The 14,461-nt window shown below is 39.3% G+C and overlaps 1 protein-coding gene across 1 annotated transcript in view; it reads left to right on the top strand.

The window, feature by feature from the left end:
* Psmd1 (proteasome 26S subunit, non-ATPase 1) overlaps nucleotides 1–14,461 on the top strand; it is a gene marked incomplete at its 5' end in the record, with an annotated part of 83,796 nt that overhangs the window by 13,780 nt on the left and 55,555 nt on the right. The window contains 7 exon segments of the mRNA XM_013519960.1: nucleotides 984–1,072; nucleotides 1,398–1,476; nucleotides 2,235–2,408; nucleotides 4,552–4,663; nucleotides 6,069–6,265; nucleotides 7,715–7,810; nucleotides 9,475–9,539. Coding sequence (XP_013375414.1) covers nucleotides 984–1,072; nucleotides 1,398–1,476; nucleotides 2,235–2,408; nucleotides 4,552–4,663; nucleotides 6,069–6,265; nucleotides 7,715–7,810; nucleotides 9,475–9,539 — 812 coding nt within the window.

Raw genomic sequence — 14,461 nt, 5'->3', positions numbered from 1 at the left:
TTTTGGTTTTTCTCCGGTACCGGGAACCGAACTCACGACCTTGCGCTTGCCAGGCAGGCGCTTTTTGCCGCTGAGCTAAATCCCCAGCCCCATGAAGTGTTTAATACAGTTTTTACAAATGGCAAAAAAGCTCCACAGAATGATGTAATTTGCATTTATGACATATATTTCATGCCAGTCTTTATAATATAGTTTCATTAAAAATAAAATTATGCCAGTCTTTATAATACAGTTTCAGTAAAAATAAAATTATAGGCATGGTAGTCCATGCGTGTAATCCCTGTACTCCCGAGGCTGAGGCAGGAAGATTGCCACAAGTTGGGGGCCAGCCTGGGCTACATAGTGAGTGGAAGGCCAGCCTGAACTATATAGTGAAACACTGTTCATCCCGCAGAAAACAATAAAATACAGTGGTACCTCCGTTCACAAACTTAATTCTTTCCACATTTCTGGTTCCAAACCAAATTGGACAAGAACCAAATCAGTTTTCTTCATTAAGGTCAACATTGAACCTAACCATTGAATTTGATTCGGTTCTCATCTAATTCGGTTTGCAACCAGACCTGTGGAAAGATTTAAGTTTGTGAACCAAGGCGCCACTGTAAAATAAAATGACTAGTGACCACTGGTTGAGGGGGATTGTAGTAGTGCTCCTTGAGGTACCCAGCACTTTGGAGACCTTAGCCAAGATGCTGAATAATAGAAAGTATATTATTAAGAAACCAAAAAACAGAAAACCTGCTACCTTATTTCCCACTTAAAATTTGCTGTTGACTTTATTAAGACTAGAAATAAAACTGTTTTACTTGGCTTTTAAAAAGTAAATTAGCTATTTAGTCTTTATAAAGCAGTACCCAAGGCTCATATTCTAAATAACAGTTCAGTTCCTGGTTTTGCTACAGAATAGAGCTTCTGAGTGCGTGTGTGAGCATGTGCACATATGAATGTCTTGCTAGGAATTAAAAACATGTTTTTTTTTGTAGGATGCAGTACGGAATTCAGTATGTCACACTGCAACTGTCATAGCAAACTCTTTCATGCACTGTGGGACTACCAGTGACCAGTTTCTTAGGTAAATGTGCTTGGACATTTCCACTTTGGTTTAAAATTATCTTTAACAAAGCTATGTGGACATTGTTACATGCATTTTCCCTCAACCAATCCTGAGTTTTACATTAGATGCCCAGGCTGAGAAACGCAATGACTTAGGGTTACCCTGTCTCAAATAACAAAAATGCTGAGGATACAGCTCAGTGCGAAGGCCATTGGTACGATCCCCAATGCCACGATGGATGGATGGATGGATGGATGGATGGATGGATGGATGGATGGATAGATAGATAGATAATTATGAAATTCATTTGTAAATAACATTAGTAAGTCTTCTTTTCTTCCAGAGATAACTTGGAATGGTTGGCCAGAGCCACTAACTGGGCAAAATTTACTGCTACAGCCAGTTTGGGTGTAATACATAAGGTAATATATATTTTTCAGTGTGTATGGGGATCAGGACAGAAGTAGTTTTTCTGGGATTAAGAAAAAATTAAAAGTTACTATTCATGTACAATTTTTTTTTTTAACAACTACATTTTAAATCAGTCCTAGTACAGGGAAGGATGAAGTAATAAGATATTAAAATATGTCTTCCTTTCTTTCTCCTTTCTTTCATTCTTTCTTTCCTTCCTTCCTTCTGTTCTTCCTTCCTTCCCTCCCTCCTTCCCTCCCGCCTTCCTTCCTTCCTTCCTCTTTTGACAGGGTCTTGCTATACAGTTCAGGCTGGCCTTGAGCTCACTTGGTAGCCCAGGCTGGCCTCCAACTCTCAACAATCCTCCTGCCTCAGCCTCCCAAATGCTGGGATTACAGGCGTGCACCACCACGCCCAGCTGTTTCTTTTTAATAAAAGGGGAAAACCCTTTTCCTATGAAGACTCGGAGCCATTTTGCAAAGGATGAGATGAAATGTTTTTGGCATAATATAAGAAGAAATTGGGGAAATGCTGTAGTACAGAGAAAAAATATGAAGCAGTTACTGGCTTTTTGGGGGGTGTTTTTAGCAGTCACTGTTTTCTAACCAGGTTGTAACTGGGTCTTGAGATACGAAGCTGTACAGTAGAACACTGGAGTACCTCCTTCACCCCACAATTGAGCATTTTGGAAGAAAGGCAGGACCTAGAGAGACTCTTGTGTCTGTTTTCCGCTCCCTTTGCTGACATCTGTTGTGGCTCAAACTCACAGGGTCACGAGAAGGAAGCATTGCAGTTAATGGCCACCTACCTTCCCAAAGACACATCTCCAGGGTCGGCCTACCAGGAAGGCGGGGGGCTGTATGCACTGGGGCTCATTCATGCCAATCACGGTGGTGACATCATCGATTACCTGCTGAATCAGCTCAAGAATGCCAGCAATGATGTAAGTGTGAAATGGAAAACGACGTTTTCATTAGTTAACAGCCTAAGAAAGCATTGTATTTGCCAGATTATTTCAGTGAATAAGATTTTATGGGATTTGGGAATACCTTACGCAGTACTATTCTCATGGAGATTTTGTTGTTGTTGTTTTGTTTTTAAAGATAGTTTCCTTTTTTTCCTCTATAAGCTAAAATTGTGTTTCATAGTTCTTTAAACCATGCATGTAACAAGAAAAACAAAGTATGAGATATTTATAAAACATACTCTGATTTTCATGCTTTAGAAGTCTTGGAAAATTATAAATTACCTTATTTATCATCTAGTCTAAGGGTCAGAATTGTTGCTGCTTTTGACCATTAATAGTTTTTCCCATTTTTTTGAGAGAGGGTCTTACCTCATAGTTCAGGCTGGCCTTGAGCTCACGGTATAGCCCAGGCTTGTCTTGAACTCACAGTTATCCTCCTGCTTTAGCCTTCTGATTGCTGGGATTCCAGATGAGTGCCACCACACTTGGCAATCATTAATAATTTTTAAAAATGTATTCTTTTGAAGCCAGGTGTGATGGTGCAGTGCTGTAATCTGAGCACTTACAAGATTGAGGCGGGGGACAGCCACGAGTTCAAGGTCAACCTGGGCTACATAGTGAGTTCAAGGTTAGCCTGAAGCACAGATAAGACCTGTGTCAAAAAACAAAGTATTCCTTTGGAAAAATTTATTAAGCAGCTCTGTTACTATTTTAAGGAACCTTGAAATAGGACTTTAGACTTTGGCCTTCATATTCCAGTGAGTTCTTTTAGAAGGCTACCAAGAGTGGCTGAGTCAGAACACCTATCCTTGTACTTCAGTGGAAAGAGAACCAATGAGATGGTCGTCTCAGCTCATAACCCTCTTGAGTATATAACCTCTGGTTGTGTATACACACACGTTTACTTCACATCTCATGTCAGACAGGGTTTATGGTTCCAAAAGCAACAGCTCATGGCAACCCCTTCTGACTAACTTAAGGAGTATACAAGTAACTTGTATAGTTAATGGGAAAACTGGTGAACCAGTTCTCACAAAAGTTAGGAACCAGGCAGCTCCAGGAATCTATATAAGAACTTAATGAGCTCTTCTCTTCAAGCCCTAATGTCAGCATGAACTTGAGTGTTTTCTCCTTGGATTATTCCACTTGGAAAGGTTAAAATTCCAGAGAGGGTGCATCCTCAGCCTGGTTGGGTTTAGGGTCTGCACTTCGACTAAGGCAGAGTGGGAGCTTCCTAAATGATAGTGCCACCAATACTAACCAGATCTGAAGGTATTTTCCCAAAGCAGGGTTGGAATGCTGTCACCAATAAAAGGATGCTGTACAGTCCAAGGTGATGTGACCACTAACATTTCCTTTTCCAGGGGCTGGGGATTTAGCTCAGTGGCAAAGCGCCTGCCTGGCAAGTGCAAGGTCGTGAGTTCAGTTCCCGGTACCGGAGAAAAACAAAAAAAAAAAAACAAAAAAACAAAAAAACATTTCCTTTTCCAGGGAGGTCCCATTTTCTCCACAGCGTGCTCTGGTGGATTCCCTTTTGTCCTCTGCCTTCAGCTTCTCCCTCTGTACTGCCTCCTTCCCAGCCCATAATCATACTCAGGTCTTACCTGTCCCCCAAAAAACATTCCCATTACACTTGTATGTCCCTGTTACTGCCCAGTCCAGCTCCCTTTCTCATGTAAATTTATTGAGAGAAAGTTGTACTCTCTTCTTTGCTTTCTTTTCTCCCATTTGCTGCTTCTTTTTTTTTTTTTTTTCTTTTTTTGGTCTCTTTGAAACAGGGCCTCACTATTCAGTTCAGGCTGGCCTTGGATTCACTTTGTAGCCCAGGCTGGTCTCGAACTTGCAACAGTCCTCCTGCCTCAGCCTCCCATGTACTGGGATTACAGGCATGCACCACCACACCCAGCCCATTTGCTTCTTAACTATTATTTTGCATCAGCAAGCATCATTCTGTTGAAACTTAAATTGCCAAGGTTATATTGACTTCCTGATTGTCAGTTCTTTTCATCATTCTCTTTGAGCTAACATTTACATACTTGATGTCAAAATATATTTTGAAGTTCGAATAAAAGCTTGGGCTGTGAGTACTGGATCAACAGAGCCAATGCTTTTCCCCTAGATCGTTCGGCATGGAGGCAGCCTGGGCCTTGGTTTGGCTGCCATGGGAACTGCGCGCCAGGATGTGTATGATTTGCTGAAAACAAACCTTTATCAAGATGATGCTGTGACGGGTAAGCGTTTTTGTTTGAAAACACAACTTTAGAATTAATGCAAGTGTTAGTTTTCTTCTACTTTTTTTTTTTTTTACTTCTATTCTCTTAAAAATCTAAGTTTCTCTGTACTTGAAGAGGAGTGTGGCAAGCACAAGTTCGTGAGCTCGGTTCCCGGTACCGGAGAAAAACCAAAAAAAACAAGAAGAGAGTGGACTTTGCTCATTTTGTCAAATTTATAAAATCAGATTTTGTAATATGTAGGTTTTTTAAAACAGCACATCCTGTAGCCGAAGGGATGATCCTGGTTAAGTCAACACTTTGAAATAGTTGCATGCTTTTGATACAGATAATTGAACAAAATAATGAGAAATAAAGAAGTATGGAGATTTGCTCATTGAACTGAGCTTGTTCATTCTCAAAGCTGAGTCCGAGTAATGGTGGGGTTCTTTTTCTGCTTTTTCATAGACCTGAGTACAAATGACACTGCTCACCACGCATTCCACCACCCATTTCCCATCTTGAAATTTTCTGCTTGTTGTGCTTTCCTTCCCATCTCTCTCCTGATGTTGAATCACTGCACCCTCAAAAGTTTCAGACCTTCTGAATTTTTCTGCCGTCAGCTGTAGTTTCTTCAAACTTCTCTCCCAGGTTACAAGAAAAGTGCTGTTTTCATAGTGCTCTCAGTTTTTACAGTGAGGTTGTTGCTGTCACAAGCAATGATACAGTCTGGCTTGGCTGTTGCACCCATTTTCCTCCTGGCTGCTCACTTCTAACTCCTTCGTGTAGTCCTCAAAGCCTTTCTGTCTTCCTGCCAGCTGCCAAGCGGTGGCCATGGTGGGTGAGCACGGAGGGAGGAGAGCTGTTTGGCACAGGTGACAGCTGTAGAACTGACTGTTGCAAACAAGTTACCAGAGCAGTCTTATATCCGGAGGATGTTCAGTAGTGCATGGTGATAATGTAGAGAAAGTGTGGCCTTAATGTCTTCTTTGAAGCTGTTGTGGGGGTTGATGGTATGTTCTGTCAAGGTTTAAAAGGGAAATAGCTATAAATACACGGATGTACGTCTGCATAATGTGTCTTCCTTTTTATCAAGTGTTTTTTTAAAAATGCTACAGGCTGGACATGGTGGTATATACCTATGATCTTAGTACTCAGGAGGCTGAGGCCAGGAGAATTGCTATGAGTTGAAGGTCAGCCCAGGGCTACATAAGGAGTTCAAGACCAGCCTGCAATGTATAGCAAGACCCTATCTCAAAAAAAAAGTTATGGACACTAATTACAGTTACTTGGATAACTGATACAAATAGATGCTACTTTTGTATAGGAGCTGCTAAAGCGAGCACAATAAATGCTACTTTCACTTGCAGGTATCTGGCTGACTTTGTAAACATAACTCTTTTTTATATTTTACTCTGCTCTCTAGGAGAAGCAGCTGGCCTGGCCCTAGGTTTGGTTATGTTGGGCTCTAAAAATGCACAGGCTATTGAGGACATGGTCGGCTATGCACAGGAAACTCAGCATGAGAAGATCTTGCGTGGTCTCGCCGTCGGCATTGCCTTGGTGATGTACGGGAGGATGGAAGAGGCTGACGCTCTCATTGAATCTCTCTGTCGGGATAAGGTAAGGGCCCATTCATCCTTTTCTCCAGCATCCCATACTTGGCTCTGTAATTACCTGTTTCCACTGGAAGACTTAAGTACATTTGTTCATAAAACTTCCCAGATACATAAATTCTAATAGACTTTAAGAAAAGAAAAATACTGGCTAGAAGAGGTGAACGGGAGTAATTTGAGGTTGTGAAACTTAGCCTTGGCATTAAGATTCAAATAAGCAAATCCAGAGAACTTCCTTAGGAATTTATATGTTGCTTTCTTTTAGGAATAATGTGGGGGGGTTTTTTGGTACCAAGAATTGAACTCACGACCTCATGCTTGCTGGGCAGGCGCTGTGCCTCTGAGCTATATCCCCAGCTGGAAATAATGTTTTAGGAAAGATTAAGTACAAGGGTTATCACATTCTTTTCTCAGGAAGCAGCAACAATCTCTATGTCTTTATTCTGTGAGGTTTTTTGTTGCCTTTTTTTTTTTTACAATGATACTGAGTATGGTAGTCAGTCAGTGTCCTCTAAAATCTGTGTGTGTGTGTGTGTATGTGTGTGTGTGGTACTAGGGATTGAACTCGGCCTTGTGTATGCTAGTCACACACTCTACTGCTGAGCTACATTCCCAGCCCTATCCTCTAAAATCTGATACAAAAACAAAGCACTGCTGGAGTTTATTGATTAAATTAACGAATTCGTTTCTTCCACTGTCAGATTCCATATCTCTCACTCAGTGCTCGATGTCTAAAAAATAGAGCCAGGAATAGTGCTGCATGCTTGTAATCACAACACTCACTGGGGAGGTGGAGGCAGGAGGATTGTTGCAAGTTCAAGGCCAGCCTAGGCTACAAAGTGAGCTCAAGGCCAGCCTGAACTGCATAGTGAGACCCTGTCTCAAGAAGATAAAAAAATAAATAAATAATAAGGTAAAAGTGACTTAGAATGTAGAATTAGAAGTCAGCTTCTTTGTTATTTAATAAATAGAAGTTGACTATCATAGAGGTGTGGATGTTAATATTAATTTCGGTTTATACTTCCTAGAAAGTATCAGGCAGAATAGACATATAACATAGGATATTGGAAATTAAGAAAAATCAGTTCCTTCAGTATTAATCTTTAATTTCTCCATCATTTAGAAAACTACCAGGCACAAATCTGCTTGAGTTCATAATTCCCTACCTAAAACCAGCTTATCTAGTAGATGCCCTGTGCCTGTTACATGGTAACAGTTCTGTTTTTTGTTTGTTTGGGGTTTGTATGTTGTGAATGGTTTTGGTTTGGTTTGGTGTTTGGTTTTTGAGATGGGGTCTCTTTGTGCTCTCCAGACTGTCCTTAAACTCCTGGGTACAAACAATCCTCCCACCTCAGTCTCCTGAATAGCTAGGTCTATAGGCTTCCAAAACTGTAGCTACAGCAGTTTCTCTTTGAAGTGATAAGTTGGTGATCAGTGTTGAATTATTCTTTCTTAGGACCCAATTCTTCGAAGGTCTGGAATGTATACAGTAGCCATGGCTTATTGTGGCTCTGGTAACAACAAAGCTATTCGGCGCCTGCTTCATGTGGCCGTGAGTAGCCTGACCTTTCTTGGTGATGGGGTGGAAGGAAAAGTTTGCAGATGGATAATGAATATCTGGGTGACGGCAGCATACAAAACACATGGATGCCATCATGTCTCAAGTTCAGGTCTCATTCATTGAAAACAGTAGTCCATAATCCAGCCCTGGATTTATGGGCAGGGTAGCAGTATGGCAGTATGAGTAGATGTCTTTAAAGCCACTTAAGTGCAATTTCTGAAACCCCATTCCAAGAGACACCCTCATTTGTGACAAGACCGTGTGAGACAATGTGGTCATCCTAGGGTAGGGAAAGCTCATGAATAAGAAACCACTTCTTTAATAGCCCATGAAACTGGCTTTCAGGGACACTCCAGACATGCTCCATTACAAGAGCTTCTACACGGAAAGATGAGCCCATGTTCTCCAGCTGGGCTTTTCCAGAGTCCTCTCAATTCAGGCATAATTTCCCTAGAGTAAGTAGAATTCCCTGGTCATACAGTAGACATTCCACAGATGTCCTGACTTAATGGTTTTCTATTGCTTTGGTGCGGGGAGTGGGTAAAATCCAGAGTCATTCTCCCTTGCAGAAAGGTTTAGACTGTTACTTACCCCTTCTTTCCAGAGGTACTCAGATCCTGCAGTATTTGTTTATAATACCCTTTATTAGTGCAATATGTGTGGAACCCTAAACATTTGGATTTTATTCAAACTTAGGACATACATTATAACACTGAAGAAATGATTAGGCTCTCCATATAACCCAGAAAAACTATTCTACTGCTGAGAAGTTACCGTATCTTTCTTCTTTAGAATTTATTGAAAGAGATAAAAGTTGTACTTTTTTTTTTTTTTTTTTTTTTTTTTTCCGGTACCGGGAACCGAACTCATGACCTTGTGCTTGCCAGGCAGGCGCTTTTGCCGCTGAGCTAAATCCCCAGCCCCCAAAGTTGTACTTTTAAATATAGATTAACCTCACAAACTGAAAACCAGGAACAAAGGAACTAGCACTTTTTCCTGAGAGGGAGATCTGTTAGCTGTAGTATGGACTTTCTCTTTCCTAGCTTTCGTGAAATAAAAATTACTTTTCCTATTTCTGGTTTTTTTGGGGTGGGGAGTTGGTTTCCGGTACTGGGACTCAAACTCATGACCTCACACTTGCCAGGCAGGCACTGTGCCGCTGAGCTAAATCCCTAGCCCCTACTTTCCCTGTTTCTAAGGCATCAAAAAAACACTCTTGCGTGCTAAACAAGTTGTTCAGGTACAAAGTTTTAGCCCTCAAATAGAGATTAAGAAACTTCAAAAGCTACTCCAATGTCTCTTCTCTCTTCCTCTTTTTTTTTTTTTTGAGACAAGGCCTTGCTCTGGAACCTAGGCTGACCTTGAACTCAAGGCAGTCCTCCTGACTCAGTTTCCCAAGTGCTGGAGTTACAGGCGTGTACCACCAGAACTGACTGATTTCCTCTAAATTGAGAAAGACATTTTTTAAAATACATGTATCATTCTTAAAATTGTATTATATGTATTTGAGGTGTGCACTATTTCATTGTATGTGGGCAAAGATTCTGATGAAGGAATGTTGATGGCATCTAATTTGCATTAGAATGATGGTTGCCTCATAGCAATTTAGTAATAGAGGAATAATATAATAGACTCATCTTCAACTTCTCTCCTAGGTCAGCGATGTTAATGATGATGTTAGGAGGGCAGCAGTCGAATCACTTGGCTTCATTCTATTCAGGTAATAATTTCTAATTTTGGATTCTGGTCAGCTAAACAGAAACGAAATACCTGAGGAACATATCTAGGTTCAGAGTGAGGACCTTTTGGTGATAAGTCCTATTCATCTGAAAAAAAGGGGCTGGGGATTTAGCTCAGCGGCAAAAGCGCCTGCCTGGCAAGCGCAAGGCCGTGAGTTCGGTTCCCGGTACCGGAGAAAAACCAAAAACCAAAAAAAAAAAAAAAAAAGACATCTGAAAAAAAAAACAAAGAATATTATTTCTGAGAATGTATTTGTGAAGAAGCAAAACTTTCTGCTGATTTAATTTTGTAAATTCCAAAGAAGACCTCTAGTACCCCCGTTTGTACACATTGGTAGTTCAATTACAATGTTACGTGTTATACAAGTTTATAAAATTCTTAAAGCTCATTCATGAAAGTAAAAGGTAATAGGCCTTGCTTAAATGCAAAAACAAAAATTTTGCAAATTAAAAGATTACTTTGGTCTTGCAGATGCGTACGTGGTCTTGGCAGCACAGGGTGTTTGTGGTTAAGAAGACACCCTCTAAACCAGCCTGCCTAGGGTGACTCTTGACTCGGTCTCTTACTCACTGTGATTTTAGTCAAGTTTCTCAGACTCTTGTAGCCTCAGTTTCTTCAGGTATAAAATGGGGATAATAGTACACATTAGAGAATATTGATTTTTTTGATAGTTAAGCAAATTAATATATTTGATGCGTTTAGAATAGTCTCTGGCACTAGTAAGTAACCACTATTTAAGGGTGTGTTAGTAGTGGGCATTTATAGTAGTCAGAGTTGTGTTGGCGGTGATGGATGTAGGAGTTTTCATCACTATCGGCTTAGTTTCAGTCTCAAACATCAGTGTTTCTTTTGGCTATGGTACTTGATGTAAAGGTCCAGTGAAAGAAGCTTCAAAATACTTATTCAGCTCTATATGGGCCCTGTCTTATAGCTTATTTGTGATCAGTTCCTAAGGTACAGGCCATGTTTCCTGGGAGTGAAACTTTGTGTAAAGACTGTGACATACTAAACATGGATTTTGGAAATTCCACTGTGAATCTGGTGTGGGACCCTCTCCATAATATGCCAGATTGGCAATCATCCAGTTACTGCAAACCGCACTATGTTTTCTTTCTATTGTGGATAAGGATGGCATGGTTGGGGTGTATCCTAGGGTAGTCTGCATGAGACCCTAGGTTCTATCTCCAGCACCACATGCAGAAACAAAAAACAAGCCAGGCATAGTGGTATGTGCCTGTAATCCCAGCATTCTCAGAGCCTGATGCAGGAGTATCAAATGTTCAAACCTAGCCTGGCCCACCTGGTGACATAGTTAGGCCTTGCCTCAAAATAAAATGGGTGGAGGATATAGCTCATAGCATGTGAATAGGTTTCTTATATACCAGTGTTCTTCAGTAAGGTTTTTCAACCAAATAATAATCTCCTCATTGCTATCCTTTTTCTTTTTTTGTTGTTTTTTTGAGACGGGGTCTTGTTATGTAGTTGAAGATGGCCTTGAACTCACTATGTTGCCCAGGCTGGCCTCAAACTTGCAATAATCCTCCTGCCTCAGCCTTCTGAGTGCTGGGGTTACAGGCATGCTTCACCAAGCCTGGCCTTGTTACCCTTTTTCATTTATCCAACTTACTCCTCAGGACACCAGAAAACCCTCACTTAACCCTATCAACATAATATTTCCCCAGCTCTGGTCCTGTACCTCTGATAAAGGGTTAGTTTTGTATGAGGTTGTCTTATGTGTCACCTTTCATAGAAAGGTCAGGTGTTCATTGCTGCCTCTTCTAAGATTTGACAAAAAATATGTTTATAAAGCTGTTGTATATTTTTACAAAAGATACACAATAGACTCCACACTTTCAATTTCTTAAATCCTGTCTCTTTCTGGGTTTGTTGTTTGTTTTGTTTTGTTTTCCTTAATATTTGAGTCCTTGGGCACTTACAATCTTTTTGTGTCTTTACCATTTTATGTTCTTTGTCTAAGACTTGCCACTGGAGTTCCATAAATTCACCCATAAATACATTCTTTTTCAGACAAGTGATTACTTAGCTTTGAAATTGGAAATCTAACACAGGCAGTCTCATCAGCTATTTTACATTTTATTAAGTCTTATCTTTCTGGTATAAAATCATACTCCTTGAGAGACAGGATGGAAGCAGAGTAGAAGCTGAGTAGTTCTGCTTCCTTCCTCTTGTCTTTGATATATTATCCATCCAAACTGTTACCCTAACTTTCCCTAGTCTTGCTGGAGTTTATTCACAATTAAAAACAAAAAAATTTTTAATGGTTTGTCATTGCAATTCTGAGTGGGGCCTTTTTCTTTTTCTTTCTTTTTAAGATAACTTATTGGGGAACTAGATAATTATAGAAAGTATATTCCTTCAAGTATGCCCTTAGGAGCTGTTGAATTGTATAATCTCATTCATATTTGTCTTTTACGTTATTTTACTTCTTCTTTGGAAGTGTAAATTCTTCCTGTTGCCAATGACTTCATATTCACCTCAGTATGAGTGAGTCCCCTGGTATATACATTGTGCCACGTAGGCAGTTGATGGGCTTCATGAAACTGTTTGTTCCTCTATTTAATGTGAGAGTACTTCTGTCTAACAGAATTCACTTCTGCCTTCGTATGTCCTGTGGCACACACGTGCTAACTTCCCAATTGCAGCAGCAGGTGTCTCCCGTAAGCTGTTCTTAGGCGTTGCTAAATTCACTCCTGTGTACCATGGTTGCATAGTCTGATCTTGCTAATGAGTTATGAGTACTTGTTACTTCTAAGGGATTTCCTGTGTTTTCCTTCCATAATATGATCCTTTAAGAAGTAGGAACTAGGAAAGCTTTAGAGAAGATATTTCCTAGAACTTATTTTATATGTGAATAAAATTAAATATTATCAATTTGTTTAAGGGACTGGAGTTAAAACAAAGTTCTCTAGATTTTAGTTTAGTACCATATCCCTAGAAAAACAGATTTATATATTTTTTGAGACAGAGTATTGCTATTTATTTAGTTCAAGCTGCTAGTCTCTGTAGCTGAGACTAGCCTTGAACTAGCTAGGTGCTCCTACCTCAGCCTCCGGAGTGCTTGGGATTATGTGTACCACCATGCCCAGCTTTTATCATTTTTTTTTCAAAGATAAGGAAAGGAAATTCTAAAATGGTTAACAAAGTTTCCGTTGTCATGGAGCTAGATTCTACAGTTTCATGATACATTGGCTTTCTCCACTGTACCTTTCCATTAGAGCCCTGCTTTCCTTTGCTTTTTTTTCTTTTTTTGAAGGCATAGGAATCGAACTCAGGAGCTTGTGCTTGTCAGGCAGGCACTTGTGCTGCTGAGCTATATCCCAGCCTTATTTTCCTTAGGAGGCTCTGATAGAACATTTTTATTCTCAGGTTTCCGCATTAACTTTACTTAATATTTGGGAATAGTCTGTCCTGTTTTCTAGGACTGCTACCTGTTTTTTTGATGATACCATGTATTTCTTAGTGTACATTCCATCCCCCTCCAAGATGTCATTTTTAAAGTGACTTTGAAGGCATTTGGCCTTGTACCGTATTTTAAGGATTTGTTTCTTAATTTTTTTAAAACTCAATTTTAGGTTATGTTTATTAGACACAAATCTGTTAAGTAAACATTTATTTATATTTCATCAACTAAGATAAAATTGTCTGTGTGAAATTCTCATGTATGCTCCTGTGATCCTCCTTTATTCAGACAGTCCATGGAATTGTATCTTTCACAAGATACTTATAAATTACTATATGTTCACAATGATCATGGTAAAAGTAAAAACTTAAATGGTAAACTCTCTTGCTAATTTGAAATGAACCTAATGCATTAATTTTTGTCTAAATAACCCATAGGGGAATGCCTAGTAGATAAGTGATTGTTTTACCAATCTTGTCAGCAGATTTTATATTCTAATGACTCTGTGTATAATACTGTGCTTGGCATTAACTGAAATTCATTGAAAATGAATAGAATCTAATTGTTTTAGGCTTAGGCTATCAGAGTATGAAGTGAAGTATTTTTCAATGTATATATTCTGTAGTTTTCAGATACAGATGGATCTTGCAAGATGAGTGAGAGATTGTTGGTACAAATGGATTTTTTAGCCATACATTGATTCCTTGAATATAAAAATTTTGCTTCTTCATTGTCTTTAAAGTTTGAAGGAACTCTCACAGTTAGCCAGTTACCGTCAAATGCGTCATTTTTACAGTATCTCCATTCACAGTCTTTTTTTTTTTTTCTTTTCAGTTGTTCTAAGGGTCAGACTCAGGGCTTCTCACATGATAGGCAAGTGTTCCACCATTGAGCTACATCTCAGCCCCTCCGCTCACATTTTATGTCAGCTTAGTACATCCTCGCTATATACCGTTTTCTTTTCTGACCCATTGTCCTTTCGGGCTCATTGTCTATGTTCTAGATGCTTTGACTTTTCCTTACTTAAGTTTTGTCTTTTTCATTTTTTTTTTTGCACTCTTTTGTTTTCTTTTCTGTACTAATAGATGATAATATGAGACAAAGTGAAAGTTTTAAGTTATTTTAAACAGCTGTAACCTAATCCACTTTTTTGAAGATAAGCCTATTAAGTAGAATCTCTTTGTTGTCTGAGGGGTATTTAACAGCTAACCTTGCTTTTAAGTTATAGATTTCTTTAAAATAGTCATGAAATGGAAGCATATTGTACATCAAAGTGATTAAAAAATTGAAACTGTGTTTTACTTTTTGTAGAAATGGTTGATACTAGAATTGTATTTTATTTTGTAGGGTATTCTGGAAGTACTAGAATGATCTCATTAACTACAGAAAAATCTCTCAGTTGATTATAAGCAAAAGACTTTTTAAAAAGATTTGAAGTGAAGTAGATTTCAGGTATTATAGCTAATTTTGTAGATACACAT

This window comes from Chinchilla lanigera, unplaced genomic scaffold, assembly GCF_000276665.1.
Source record: "Chinchilla lanigera isolate Chin_1 unplaced genomic scaffold, ChiLan1.0 scaffold00052, whole genome shotgun sequence".
In the NCBI taxonomy this organism is placed as follows: domain Eukaryota; kingdom Metazoa; phylum Chordata; class Mammalia; order Rodentia; family Chinchillidae; genus Chinchilla; species Chinchilla lanigera.
This window is presented reverse-complemented; position numbering and strand designations above follow the sequence as displayed.